This window comes from Chrysochloris asiatica, unplaced genomic scaffold, assembly GCF_000296735.1.
Source record: "Chrysochloris asiatica unplaced genomic scaffold, ChrAsi1.0 scaffold00490, whole genome shotgun sequence".
Lineage (NCBI taxonomy): Eukaryota > Metazoa > Chordata > Mammalia > Afrosoricida > Chrysochloridae > Chrysochloris > Chrysochloris asiatica.
The window spans coordinates 656,953-671,926 of NW_006409008.1; the positions used below are offsets into that span (position 1 = coordinate 656,953).

The window sequence follows — 14,974 nt, forward strand, 5'->3', positions numbered from 1 at the left end:
CCTTTGGTGATTGTTTCACCTCCTCCTGTTGCCCAAAGTGATCAAATACAGCCCTCTAGAAACTGGATAAGTCATTCCCTTCCTCTTTTGTTTATAAGCAGACATGAGGTAGGCAGATACCTTCTGAAGTTTTATTCATGCTGTGTTTCTTCTCCTTGCTGCAACAAGACAAGTCTTTTATTTTAACCTGGCTGCCTTTGAAGAAGTGACTCAGACATCTTCATGGCCTCTAAAGGTAAATATAATCAACTAAACACATTTTTACCCTATATTATGACTTAATAATATATGGGCATAGAGGTATTATAATCAGAGAGATCGATTCATGATTTAAGCTCTGTCATTTCTCACTTTTAGATGCTGCAATTTAAAAATATTTAACTCTAAACAGTATGTGTTAAAAAAAAAAAAAACTGTACCTGAAGAAATGTAAAAAAGAAGATTCATATAAACAATGCTTTTATTATTATGAATGTTTTGTTGTTATTAATAGAAAATTAATAAGAAACACTGCAATAAAGCTTAGAATGAGAATATTGAATGACAAAAATAAGAACGGGTTGCTATTCCAAATTTAAAGGAACATGTAGAATATTTTTCACAATCAGAGTAGAAAGTGTTAAAACTATAGTCCAATAGTTTTTCCTTTCCTATTAGTTGTAATAAAATATGAGATACAACCACTTATTATGAATTAAATTTGTGTTATTTATTATTAAACCTCAGTTTGGTGGACTACAAGTAATATTTTTGAATTAAGAAGCAAAATCCTTCAAAATTCCTCTGCTAGTAAATTAAATGTAAAAACTTGAAGGATTTTGTATTGTAGTATAAGTACACAGATTAAATGGGGACTTTAGAGGACAGTTGATAAGTTTTCCTCAACTATTTGAAATGTTAGAAATATCATTAGTATTGCCTTACTTCAAAGAAGTCCCCAAAAGACAATGAATATGGGTGTTTTTGTTTTTTAATGTAAAGTGTTGCAGGCTCACTAATATTGTTTTATGGAGCTTGAATTAACAAAAGAAATCATCATATGCATATATTATATTAAAGGAACAAACTATCAAACTATAATCAACATTTTTAGCATATTAGTCAGATGACTGGTGAAATCATGATATCCTAATTACAAATAGGAAGAGAGTCAACCAATTTGCAATATACTAAATTAAATTTATGATCTACTGAAAAATATATGAATACTTTATTAAAGTTCACATTTGAAATAAACAAAATAATCTTTACATTTTCATCAACATTTAATGTAGACTAACTACTGAGAACTATTGGAAAAGCTCATTCAAACTGGAAAATATAAACATACATTAATATTATGAATGTTAATATATATGTTTCATGTGTTTAATATTTGAAAACAAAAAATAAACCTGACACATTTTTCTTTAACATAAGACTGTCACTAAAACTTGATCCCAAACTCTTCATCACTTTATAAAATAAGAGTTACAGCAACAACAGTAGCCTGTGAGGTAAAGAGTTTCAGTGTATGTAAAATATTTATAAGCCAGTTATGCATTTTTAAAAGAGTAGATAGAATTCAAAGCTGGCTAGAAATTCAAAGAAGTTTCTTCTTCGTGTGGTGGTCTGAGTCTTTGAAGAAACTAGTGACTAGAAAGCAATATTATCAGAATATCATTAATCCACCAAAAATGCAGTGGTATTCAGTAATGAATAAAAACCTGAACTCAAGACTAAACTCAAAGGCAAAACTTTAGGAGCAAAGCTCATACTTCTTTGCAACCTACTTTAAGTATTTAGCACCTAATTGGATAAAACAGCAGCATGGATAGACTCAAGCGTGGCAACAGTCGTGAGGTTGGCCCAGGATCGGGCAGTGTTTTGTTCTGCTATGCATAAGGTCACTATGAGTCGGTACCGACTCAGTGGCAATTAACAACAACAACAAACCTTTACAATACTTAAAAGAATCAAAATGAAAAAATGAAGTTTCATTTTGAAAGAGATCTTTCTTGAGATAGCAAATCAGGCTATCATCACTTTTCTACAGTATTTTTGCGGATACTTTTATTCAATTTCATAAGGTAAACATACGTGGTGTGGTGTTGTGGGTTAATGCGCCAAACTACAAAGCCGTTTGAATGGCAAGGTCAGTGGTGCAAGTTCACCATCGCTCCTCAGAAACCCTATACAGGGTCACTATGGGTCGGACCTGACTCGACGGCACTCAACAACAACAAATATAGATTCAATAGAACCTTGACACTAATATCAAAGAAAGCAGACAAATTCAATACTTGTAAAACATCTATAGTAAATTGTTAAATGTTTAGACTTCCTGGTTATTTTTGGCTGCATGTATTTGTATATGGTATCTCCTATAAACATATCAAAATGCTGATGTTCTAAACATTATTTATACCATTCTATGACTCAGCAATCCCCCAACCTGATATACATATCCTAGAGAAATAAGAACTGCAACACAGATATATGAACACCCATGTTCATTGCAGTATCATTCACAATAGCAAAAAGAAGGAAACAACCCAAATACCCATCGTGGAAGAATGAATAAACAAATGTTGGTACATATAAAGTAATAATGTTCTCTGGTCCATGAAACTGTTTTGTCAGTTAGCTTTGCCCCAGGGTACACATGCTAATTGGATATTTCACACACTAGTTAGGCATGTCAATCAGCCCTGCCAAACCAAAGAATGTTGTCCTGGGTGGTGGTGGTTTTGTGGCATGGAGTCGGTTCCAACTCATAGTGACCCTGTATAAGGTTTTTGAGGCTGTAAACCTTTATGGGAGCAGAAAGCCTCATCTTTCTCCCACAGAACCATTGGTAGTTTTGAACTGCTGACCTTCAGATTAGCAGCCCAACTTGTAACCACTAAGCTATCAGAGCTCCTTTAGATAGTACAAATAGTTAGCCTTTCATAACTCATGGGACATGTAGCTTCCACACAAATTTTCAACCTCTCAGACTTTTTGGAAAGCTGCTTTCCCATTTGTAAGTATATGAATTTGAAGAAATGGGCTTCACTTTACTAATATTATTATCAAATTCCACTTGAGACATACGTGTCCTGCATGATTGTATCAAAATCCACATTAACTCAAAAAGATTTGTTTCCTTGATTTCAGCATGCTTTCCATTACTGAAAACACACAATATCAACACAAAATTCAAAGCAGAAAAAAATCAGTTATAAAAGGGTCAACATGCTCATGTGCTAACTGAAAGGTTGATGGCTCAAGTCAACTCAGAGGCACCTTGGAAGAAAAGGCTGGTGGTGATCTACTTCTGAATAATCAGTCATTGAAAATCCTATGAAGCTCAGTTCTACTCTGACATCCAAGAACTCAGTATTGATTCAATGGCACCTGATTGTGAAACCAAAGGAAAATCTGAATGCTGGGTGTCATTGGGACTAATGACCTGTTTTTGTGGCGGGAGGCCCCTAGTTTAGTATAAAAACACACAATTCAAAAGCAGGTTTGTCTCTGTGTTAACTTGGGTAGCTCTGTATTAATTTGGCAATATACAATAAGAGGGAAGTTGGCAAAAGAATAATGAAAGGAAGGAAAGACACAAGGGGGAAGGCAAGATTTAATGGAATAGAGGCACTGTAGATAAGCACTAAACTGCTAACCCCACTAACCACAAGGTTGGCAATTCAAAGCTGCCAATCACTCTTGGAAACCCTATACATAGGGTCACCATGAGTCAGAACATAACAACAATTGTTATTTACACAATCCTACAATATTAGTAATCTACTGGCAGATATCCTCAGGGTCAGCAGTTCAAAACTACCAGCTGTTCCATGGGAGAAAGATGAGGCTTTCTGCTCCTGTAAAGATTTACAGCCTCAGAATTAGTACAATGGAACACATGTACATCAGTTTCCATGAGTATTTCCAGAAAGAACTAGATGGTGCCCAACTCCCACTACCAACTGCTCTCATAGACATTAAGAAGGTCTGGATACAGTGGGAGAAAATGTGGACCAAAACTCAAAATTTAAAAAAAAAAATTGCAAGAAGTAGCTGATGAGCTTGAACTGCTGACCTTGCAGTTCAAACTGACTTTGCAATCCAGCACATTAACTCATAACACCACACCAGGACTCCTGTTATATTGGTCTCTAAATCCCCTTCAAAAAAATCTTCCTCTGGTTTTACTGTTGAGGAATTCATTCAGGGCCCCTTCTCAAGAATAAAGAAAGATCTAAAGTTACTCTTAGGGCCTGTCCCACATCTGAGAGTTGAGGATGCAGTGGTCAGTCCTGGAAATCAAGTTTCCATAATAAGCTCTGTTTTATTGTTGTTGTTGTTAAGTGCCATCGAGTCAGTTCTGACTCATAGCAACCATGTATAGGGTTTCCAAGGAGCAGCTGGTGAATTCAAACCACCAACCTTGAGGTTCAAACTGACCTTACAACGCACTGCTTATCCTACAGCACCACACCAGGAATCCAAGCTCTATTTTAGTGAAGCAAAACAACAAATCTGTTTCCAACCCTAAGACATATGCAAATTCTGACTATCACAAACCCACACAAACTTAGTTGTTCATCTGGTATATTCCTATGATCTTATGGCTAAGTAAATAAATAAATAATTGTCAATTATCCCTCCTGGTGTAGCACTGGACTGTGAACCACAAAGTTGGCAGTTCAAACCCATCAGCTGTTCCTCGGAAACCCTATACAAGGTTGCAAAGAGTCAGAACTGGCTCTACAACACTTAACAACAACAACAACACTTCATTTAAGTACTCAGCTGCTAACCAACAGGGTGGTGGTCCAAATCCAGTAGCTTTGATGAAGAAAGGCTTGATTAAACGTTTGATAAAGATTACAGCCAATAAAACCCAATGTGGGCAATTCTAATCTGTCACTTGGAGTTTCTGAGATGGAGTTGACTCAGTGGTACTTCAAACCAACACTTTGTTGCTGTTGTTGTTAAGTGCCATTGAGTTGGTTCAGACACATAGGGACCCATATAGGGTTTCCGAGGAGCATCTGTTGGGTTTGGTCACCAACCTTGTGTTTAGCAGTCCAGTGTTTATATCCTACAATATCACACCAAGACTCCAACCTTCATGTTAGTTTAATTCAGTGGTTTTTGTATTTTAGCCTGCATCAGAACCACAAACTTAACAAGCCTGTCATTTCTAAAATCAATTTATCTCAATGGGAGATCAAAACTGGTATAGGAACATAGAGCGAATTACAAAGAAATTCTTGTTGAAAAATAAAATCTAAACTGGATATTATACTACCCTCAAGCAACTCCAAATTTAGCTATGAATATTTTCATGGGCATGGAATTAAACCACTGGTTCTCTAAGTGTGATCTTAGAAGAAAGGCATCAGCTTACCAGGTCTTTTCTTCTGTGGAACTGCTAGGTGAGTTTGAACTACCATCTTTTTCATTAGCAGCCAAGCACTTAACCAGTATACCACCAAGGTTCCTTCTCCTCAGAACATCTGAGTCATAAAGTCTGGGGTGAGGCTCAGTAATCTATGTTTTAACAAGCCTTTCAGGGGAATCTGATGCAAGCTAAAACATGTTGTTGTTTTTAAGTGTCATTGAGTCAGTTCCAACCCATAGCAACCCTGTATAGGGTTTCCAAGGAGCGACTGGTGAGCTTGAACCACCAACCTTGCAGTTCAAATGGCTTTGCAGTCTGGCGCATTAACCCACAGCTCCACACCAGGACTCCAAAGCTAAAACATAGGACCACTGAATTAAACTGGACAGTGCTTCGTTCTGTCGCGCATAGGGTCACTATGAGTCGGTACTGACTCGATGGCACCTAACAATAACAACATATCCACATGATTTTTCTTTTATTGTTTAAAAGTTTTCATTTTTTTAGAAACATGATTTACTTATTAAAACAAAACAAAACAAAACAAAAAACCCTTTCAGAAGTCATTTGTTTTAGTCAAATTATTCAACCTTCTCTTACAACTACTACAAGCAATTGCCCTTTTTGCTCTTAGTGGTCAAATGGCCAGTAATAGGAGAAGCTACTAAAATGGTAGGCAGTAGAAGATAGTCTACCCCAGAAGATAAGAAATAATCACCTTCTGGGGTGATGTGCTCCCATAAAGATGATTGTTATGTTGGTAGGTGCCATCGACTCCATTCTGACCGCTTATAACTCTACCCAAACCCAAACTGAACCTACTGCCACTGACATTGAATTGATTCCAACTCATAGCAATCCAAATAGTTTCTCAGACTACATATCTTTGCAGGAACAGACAGCCTCATCTTTCTCCTGTGGAGTGACTCATGGGTTTGAACTACTGACCTTTGGATTAGCATTCCAGTGCTTATCCTGCAGCACTACCAGGGTTCCTTCATAATAAGACTTTTTTTGCTGCTAAGTGCTGTTGAGCCAGTTACAACTCACAGCAACACTGTATAGAGCTTCTGAGGAGCAGCTGGTAGTTTAAACCACCGACCTTGTGGTTAGTTGCTATTGTTAAGTGCTTAAATGCTGTTGTTGTTAAAGTGTTGTGAAGACAGTTCTATTCAAAATTACCCTGTACAGAGTTTCTGAGGAATGGCTGGTGAGTTTGAACCATCAAACTCGCAGCTCAAACTGACCTATGGTCCAGTGCTTATTGCACAGTGCCATAACCAGGACTCTACAATCAACAAAATGAAACACCATCCAATATGCATGATCCTCTTAATTTTTGCTGTGCTTCAGCCCATTGTTGCAGCCACTGTGTTAACCCATTTCATTGAAGATCTACCTTTTTCTTACCGACCATCTACTTTGACAAGTATAACGTTCTCCTCCAGGTTCTGGTCCTTTCTGATAACATGGTCAAAATACATGAGACAGTCTTGCCATCCACACTGCTAAGGAGCATTCTGAGGACACTTCTCCAAAGACAGATAGGTTTCTGTTTTTTTTTTGTTGTTGTTGTTTTTGTTTTTGTAGCCCATGTATCTTTAACATTCTTCACCAACACCATAATTCATGTGCATCAATTATTCTTGTCTTTTTTATTCATTGCCCAGATTTCACATGCATATAAAGAGATTAAAAATGTCATGGCTTGGGTCAGGCACACCTTAGTCCTCAAAGTGACATGTTTCCTTTCTAACACTTTAAAGAGATCTTTTGTAGTATATTTACCCAATGCAATACATTAGTTGATTTCTTGATTCCTATTTCCATGGGCATTGATTATGGATCCAAGTAAAGTAAAATCCTTAACAACTTCAATTTTTTCTTTGTAGATCTTGATGTTGCTTATTTGTCCAGCTGTGGCGATTTTGGTGTTTTTTTATATTGAGGTGCAACCCATATTTTGATCATCATCATTAAGTACTTCAGGTCTGGGAAACCCTGTGGCTCAGTTCTGTTCTGTCCTATAGAGTCAATATGAGTTTGAATATACTCAATAGCATGGCACAGCAACAAAACAATTATGAAATGAGACTTTCATTCTCTTACAGACACCCAGAACCACAAAAGTAGAGGCCCTCCTGGCCTTCTTCCTGGAACTCCAGATCCAGAACAAAGCCTTCATATTTCATCTTTCATCCCAAAGAACCAACTCTGGCAACCTGACCTGCCTCCGCCGGGTAGTCTGCCATCAACAGTCAATCTCCCTCCGGGACTGGAATATTTAAGTCAGGTGCATTTATCAAGTTCTACAAACAGTTTTCCTTTAAAAGGAATAGAAACTTGGTTTTCTTGGTTTCCAGTGCTTTTAACCCAATAATTTACTAAAGTGAAAAACTATTATGTCATAAATGATAAAATATTGATTTTATTTATTTATAGTCATGTATGAAAACATTTCATTGTTAATTCTATTTTCCTTATTTACTTGACATAGTGACTAGACTACATTTTTCTGACTGAGCTGTTTAGCACATTTATCCACCCCTGCTTATTGTGCAAGGTGTACATTATTGTTCAAATAATTGTCTATTTTGTCCAGTCAAAACAGCTGTTTAATGAAAGAATGTTTACTGAAAACCTGCTATAGTCAAGGCAAGCAGAAATTATAAAACCCAGTCATCACAAACTTTCTGCAACCTAATAGGCGAAACAAAGAATTGTTGATGAAAAATGTTTGTTAAGTGCTTTCAAGTAGGTTCTGACTCCTAGTGATCCTGTATAGGATTCCCAATGAGCAGCTGGTGGATTTGAACTGAAAACTTTGTAGTTAGCAGTCCAGTTCTTATCCTACAGTGCCACACCAGAACTCCTGTCTATACATTAATGTGAGATAAATGCACGATTGTAATTTATACAGGTATAATTTGTGCATAGGTATCCTATATTGTTGTTGCTATTGTTAAGTGCCATCAAGTCTGTTCCGACTCATAGTGCTCCTGTATAGGGCTTCTGAAGAGTGACTGGTGAGCCTGAACTGCTGACCTTGTTGCTCAAACCAACCTTGTAGTCCAGTGCATTAATCCATAGCTCCACGCCTGGACTCCTAGATACTCTTTGGAGTTCAGTTTTACTTTGATACATATGGGTCTCCATAAGTCTAGATTGACATGGCAGCAATGGGTTTTGTCTTTTGTTTTTGTTTTGTTTTTTCATTATGATAAGAAAAAGGTTGTCAAGTCTCCAGGTACTCATGAGAGACTTCCACAATGAGCTTGTTATGTTTCCCTGGTTTCTCTCTCTCTCAGGAGTCTGAGAAATTGTTCTCACTGAGCCATCACTCCTGCTCCCACACATACAATAAGAGTTCACTCAGAAGAAGCACTTTATTGCAAGCAATAGTACATTTCAAAGAGAAAATTGGGTCTGTCCACAAGTGGAGAAGACCCTGTGGAATTAAGGTGTTTTAACTAATAAGAGTATGGAGTCTCCTCCTCCAAGGGTGAGCTAATACATGTTGATTGGGGGTGCAGTGTGATGACATTTCTGTTGAATATTCATCTGTGTTCTTGGAAGAGGGGCAGAGACTTATAAGAATCTGGTTGAAACCCCCTTTCTGGTCTACTATAGTTACAGCCAGATATGTCATGGCAATTTCCATGGTGATTGGAAATTGTCATGGCACCAGAGGTGTGATTTTTAGTATTATAATGAGGTAAAGACTGATATAAGGAAGGGCACAGTTGCCCCTTGTGCACTTGAACCTCTACGTCACAAACCACAAGGCATGCCAGACACCTTTGTGGTTAGATGTTCAGCTATTTTAGTTGATCTGAAAGTATCTCCCCTGCTTCTCTTGATCCCCGCCTCTTAGGGGAAGACTTGGGGCAAAGGAGTGGCTATGAAGCCAACATAGGAGAGGTTCAGGGGTCCTAACCTGTTCCTGACAAGCTGAGATTTCAAAGTCTTCCACTGAATATCAAAAGCTAAAAATCCAAAGAAAACACATTTTCAGTTAAGATTATTGTATTCTGATGTGCTGCATCTCTAGACCAATGTGCTTCAAAGGCCATAATACCGTATAATCATTATGGACTCCTAGTGTGGTGTTGTAGGACAACACTGGACTTTTAACCACAAGGTCAGCAGTTCAAACCCACCAGCCGCTTCTTGGAAACCCTATACAGGTCACAGTGAGTCAAAACTGACTAGACAAAACACAAGAACAGCAACAACAATAATCATTATAGAAGCCCTGGTTACAGTGCAGAGGTTAAAGTGTGCAGCTGTTAACCAAACATTTGGTGGTTGAAATCACTAGATGCTCCACAGGAGAAAGTGGCGGTGGTAGTTGGTTTCCATAAAGATTTTCAGTCTTGGAAACAAACGCTAAGGGGCAATTCTTTGCCCTGTACAATCCTTATGAGTTGAAATCCTAAGGTTGGTTGGTTTTATGGTGGTGCTATAGGATATGCACTCTACTGCTAACCACAAGGTTGACAGAGCAAACCCATCAGCCATTCTATGGGAGGAAGATAAGGCTTTCTGCTCCTATAAAGATTTACAACCTCAGAAATCCTAGATAGCATTGCTATGATTCAGAATTGACTTGGTGGCAGTGCATTCTAGTCTTACCATTGGCAGATAAGCAGGATTCAACCATTATATTAAATCCATCAACAAATACCATCATCTGAATCATATGGCACATAAATAGCAATTGGTATTTATATATATTGTTGTTGCTTTTATATTTTATTCTCACAAAGATTAGACTAATATTGAGATGTCAGCACATCTGCTGCAATTTTCAGCTTATTTGGCATTCTTTCAAACTATAAAGTCTATCTCCTTTATCAAAATCAAATCTCTGTGTTAATTCCCTTAAGGTAAAAGAGATTTCTGTTATGCCTGATAGGGCTTAAGCTGTATGCAGCATATGTTCTTGGGAAAATGTTTATAATTGCAGATGCCTTATCCAGAAACCCACTGGCAGACAAATGTACTTTAGAGACTAGAAAGCACAGGGAGATATGTAAAAGAGCTGGGAAAGCTAACCTACCGTCTTCCATCTGCAGAAAGGATCAGCTGTAATAGCTGACTAGAGTTGATTAACTGCTGCAAGCTGTTTGGGAATGTTGTCAGACAAGGTTCTGCCAAGTATAAAAGTGATATACCAGTGCCAGAGGGCTGAGGTTTGATGATCACATATGGTCATCACATATTCTTCTTCCACCCATGAATGATGACACACCCGGAGCCAGATGCTTGACATGAATACATTTTTTTTTCAACATTCAATAAATACAAATATGAACCCACTGGTTTCAGTTGTAGTGAGTTTTCAAAAAATACACCTTTGGTAATCTATTTCAGAAAGTAAAAACATGCCACAAATTGACAAATATTTTCTTCTAAAAGGACAATTTATTTAGCTGATAATAAAAGAATGTTTATTTTATTTGCTTTCACAAAGTATACATACAAGAAGAGATGCCCTTTTAAAAAGTTGAATTCAATAATTCTGTAGGGGAAACAATATAAAATGTACTTTTGTATGTTAGCATTCATCTACAGCTACAGAATTCAATTATGATCCTTTGAGGAAAAGCACTTCTTCAATTAAAGAAGAAGAAAGATACCTATAAAACCTTCTAATTAAAAAAAAAACACTTGTGAGCAAATTATAGAGGAATCATGTATTACTTTTATCAATTCTATCCAATGACTACTATAATCTTATTTTGATAAACAATATAAAATAAAATTCCCACAAACAGCACAAAAGATCTTAAGACAGTAAAAAGTCATAGGACTACAGGAATACTACCATCAGGCATAAAATGTGAAGCAAAGAGTATCTGTGGTTATATATATTTCTAGTCATTGGCTAATGAGTATTTGTTGCTGGTGCTAAGTGTCTTCCAGTAGACTGAGACTCATAACGACCCTTAACAGGGCTTCTAAGATGATAAATCTTTTGAGGGAGCAGAAAGCCTCATCTGATAGTGCATCTGCTTTACTTTTGCTTATGTAAGTTAAATCTAAGAATAAAATATATAGATTCTCTTTCCAGATTTTATTAACATGTTCACAGTAGTCAATATTAACACGTATCCTCTATGTCAGTTGATAACCATTATTATAATTTAGTCACCACAGATAAGAATAACAAGTTTAAGTCTATAAGACACAAGTAAATATCTAATTTATTTTGATATGTATATACAAGGTAATTACTGATACCTGTGAATCCATTAAGACATACATAAGAATCTATCTAAAATGATATATCCAAGACTATCATTATATTTTCATTTATACAGCTTTCAAACTTAAGAAATGTTTTACTTGTCCTGACACATGAACATATGATTCAATGTCTTTACTGTATCCAGTAATTACTAGCCCATAAACTAATAGGAAATGATGAAAAAGACTCATTTGTATTATGGTGTGTGAACCAGGACCACTTAAAGCAAAGTTTAAAAACAACAAAATGAGATTTTCAAATCCAGGAGGTTTGCCCACAGAGAGATCAAATCAAATGAGATAACTGAAAAAGTAGAGAAAATAAAACAGAAAGGCATACAGAGTTCCATACTCTTATTTTAAAGATATTTTCCCATTTCCTAAAATTACTTTATTAAAGCAAATAGAGTAACAGCATAGAACACAAGTCAGCTCTAGTGACAATAAGACCTGGGTTCAAATCCTAGCCCATCCATTAACAAACTCTATGATGCTTGGCAATTTATTTAATCTCTCAGTTTGTTTCTTCCCATATAAAATGGGAGCCAGTACCTATCTTTCTGAAAAATTCTGAGAACTAAATAAGAAACTGTGTTAAAATATCTAGCATCTTACTTGTACATTGCTGGTAGGAATATAAAGTGTTACCATTACTGTGGAAAACAGTTTATTAATAGTTAAAAATAGAAAGACTATATGACCAATCATTATACTTCTATACCTGAAAGAAGTGACTCAGGCAAACACATGTACACAAATTGTCATTACAACATTATTAACTATAACCAAAAGGTAGAAACAACCCAAGGCCATCAACAGTTCAACTATAAAGAGAAATGAAGTTCTAATGCATATTTGAACATGGATGAACTTTGAAAACATTATGCATAGTGAAATAAGTCAACTTCAAAAGACAAATATTCTATAATCCAGCATATATGGAATATCTAGTAGAGGTAAATCCTTTGAGACAGCTGAAGATGAATACTTAACAAGGGATGGTTGGGTAATGGGGAGATTAAAGAAAAAAAATCTATGACTGTGATTATCTCATTGCTGCTGTTGTTAAGTGCTGTTGAGTCTGTTCTGACTCATAGTGACACTGCTTAGGGTTTCCAAGGCTGTAAATCTTTGCGGTAACAGAAAGTCTCATCTTTCTCCTATGGAGCAGCTGTGGATTCCAATTACCAACTCGTGGTTTGCAGTTTAGTGTTTATCTACAGATAAACCTACAGAGCCACCATGCTCTCCTATCTCCTTACAGTCACTCAATAAACAACTGCTCCTGGTGTGGCACTGTGGGCTAATGTGCTGGACTACAAAATCATATGAATCACAAAGTTGGTGGTTCAAGGTCACCAGCCGCTCCTCAGAAACCCTATACAGGGTCATTATGGGTCAGAATCGACTTTAGAGAACTTAACAACAACAACATTGTTGGCTGGTAATGTTGTAGGATAAGTGTTGGATTTCTAACCACAAGGTCAGCAGTTCAAACCCATCAGCCACTCCACCAGAAAAAGATGAGCCTTTCTACTCTGGTAAGGACTTACAGCCTCAGAAACTAAATACAGGGTCACTATGCGTCAGATCTGACTAGAGGATGCATAACAGCATTATTACGTAGTAGAGAGGTATAGCTTCTTTGGGGATTGAATCACAATTTATAATTAGAAAACTGCTAGGATCAAACTTGACCCATGGTTGCCATATTCAAAGTTTCCAAATTCTAACCTTACCAATGAACCCCTAGTTCTTCCTCTACCTAAATTACTCCGATAGATATTCTTTACTGAACATTTATCTGTGTTATAAGGTTTACTCTTTCTCTTCCCACACATTCCTATTCCCCTTGTGAGAAAAGAATTAGTGATATTTTAATACAAAAATGTTCTAATTTTCTAAAAAGCTTCTGACATAATTGTTTAAATCCATTTTAGAATATCTCAGATTAGCAACTATTTTTGGAAAAAGTTTTTTTTCTAATCTTAAAATAAGAGGCCATATGCTATGGTATTACCTACCTCCATCTCAAAGAAACAATTGAGTTTGAAATTTATGGGCTCATGGTTTTTCGTCAAAACCAAATAATAATTATAGTAATTGCTTTAATTTATTAGTTACCAGTGATTTTATTTTGTGAAGAGAAGTTAAGTGAAGAAAGTTTTAAGATGAAATGGAAACATAAAGTGTTAGAAAATGATCAGCACTAAATTTAATATAGATGATTTTGTCATTAGATCTTCAAGTACAAGGGTACTTTCAAAAATTCATGGAGAATATAATCAAAAGATAATGGAAAATTTCCATGATTTTTTTATGATTTGAAAATATCAACGTTTAAATAGGCACCAATAAAGTTCCTTCTAAGAGCACATTTTTTTTCTTCTCTTAAAAAAAAGTAAGTTGCATTGTTTACACCTTTTTTTAAATCAGATCTTAACTACCTGCAAGATAAACTACTGTTTATCTCAGTAAATGATTTCATTTCTAATTTGATATACAACAAATTTATTATGTCACATAGTGGCAAATTATTTTTCTGCTTAACTTGGTGTTTTGTTGGCATGAATATATGCAAATGAGATTTCTAGAATAATCTTGTTCAGATTTAATAAAGGCACTTGATTGCTATGAGAAATGAATTGCAGCATGACTATGATAGCTAACTTTACATGTCACCTTGGCTAAGTCACGATTCTCAGTGGCTTGGAAGTTATGTAATACTGTAGTTTGGCAGTTTGTACTTATGTAAACACCCTCACCATGATGTGATCTGATATACATATACATATTCTTGTTGTTGTTAAGTGTTGTCGAGTCAATTCCAACTGATAGCACCCCTGTTTAGGGTTTCTGAGGAGTGGCTGGTGAGCTTGAACCACCAACTATGCAATTCAAACTGACTTTGCAATCCAGCATATTAACCCACAGCACCACACCAGGACTCTGGTGTGATGCTTTTGGATCAGCACTGGACTTTCAACCATACTGGTTTTCCCTTGGAAATGCTACACAGGGTTGCTATGAGGTTGGGACTGACTCAATGGCACTTGACAACAAGATAGATAGATAGATAGATAGATAGATAGATAGATAGATAGATAGATAGATAGATAGATAGACAGACAGATAGATACAAAGCTAGATGCATAGCTAGATACATAGATAATGTATGGATTCCTGGTGTGGCACACTGGACTTCAAACCATAAGGTCTGCCTGCTGTTGAAACCCACCAGCTGCTCCTCAGTTCCTATACAGGGTGGCTGTGAGTCAGAACAGACTCAACAGCACTTAATAACAACAACATATATATATGTTATATATAACATATATATAATTATAT

The 14,974-nt window shown here is 36.3% G+C and overlaps 1 protein-coding gene across 1 annotated transcript in view; it reads left to right on the plus strand.

Moving 5' to 3' along the window:
- The first annotated feature begins 222 nt into the window (after positions 1 to 222).
- The window catches only part of PLSCR5 (phospholipid scramblase family, member 5), a 57,562-nt gene continuing 42,810 nt past the window's right edge, over positions 223 to 14,974 (plus strand). The window contains exons 1-2 of the mRNA XM_006877366.1: positions 223 to 235; positions 7,486 to 7,667. Of these exons, the coding sequence (XP_006877428.1) occupies positions 223 to 235; positions 7,486 to 7,667 (195 nt within the window). The remainder of the gene's footprint in view (positions 236 to 7,485; positions 7,668 to 14,974) is intronic.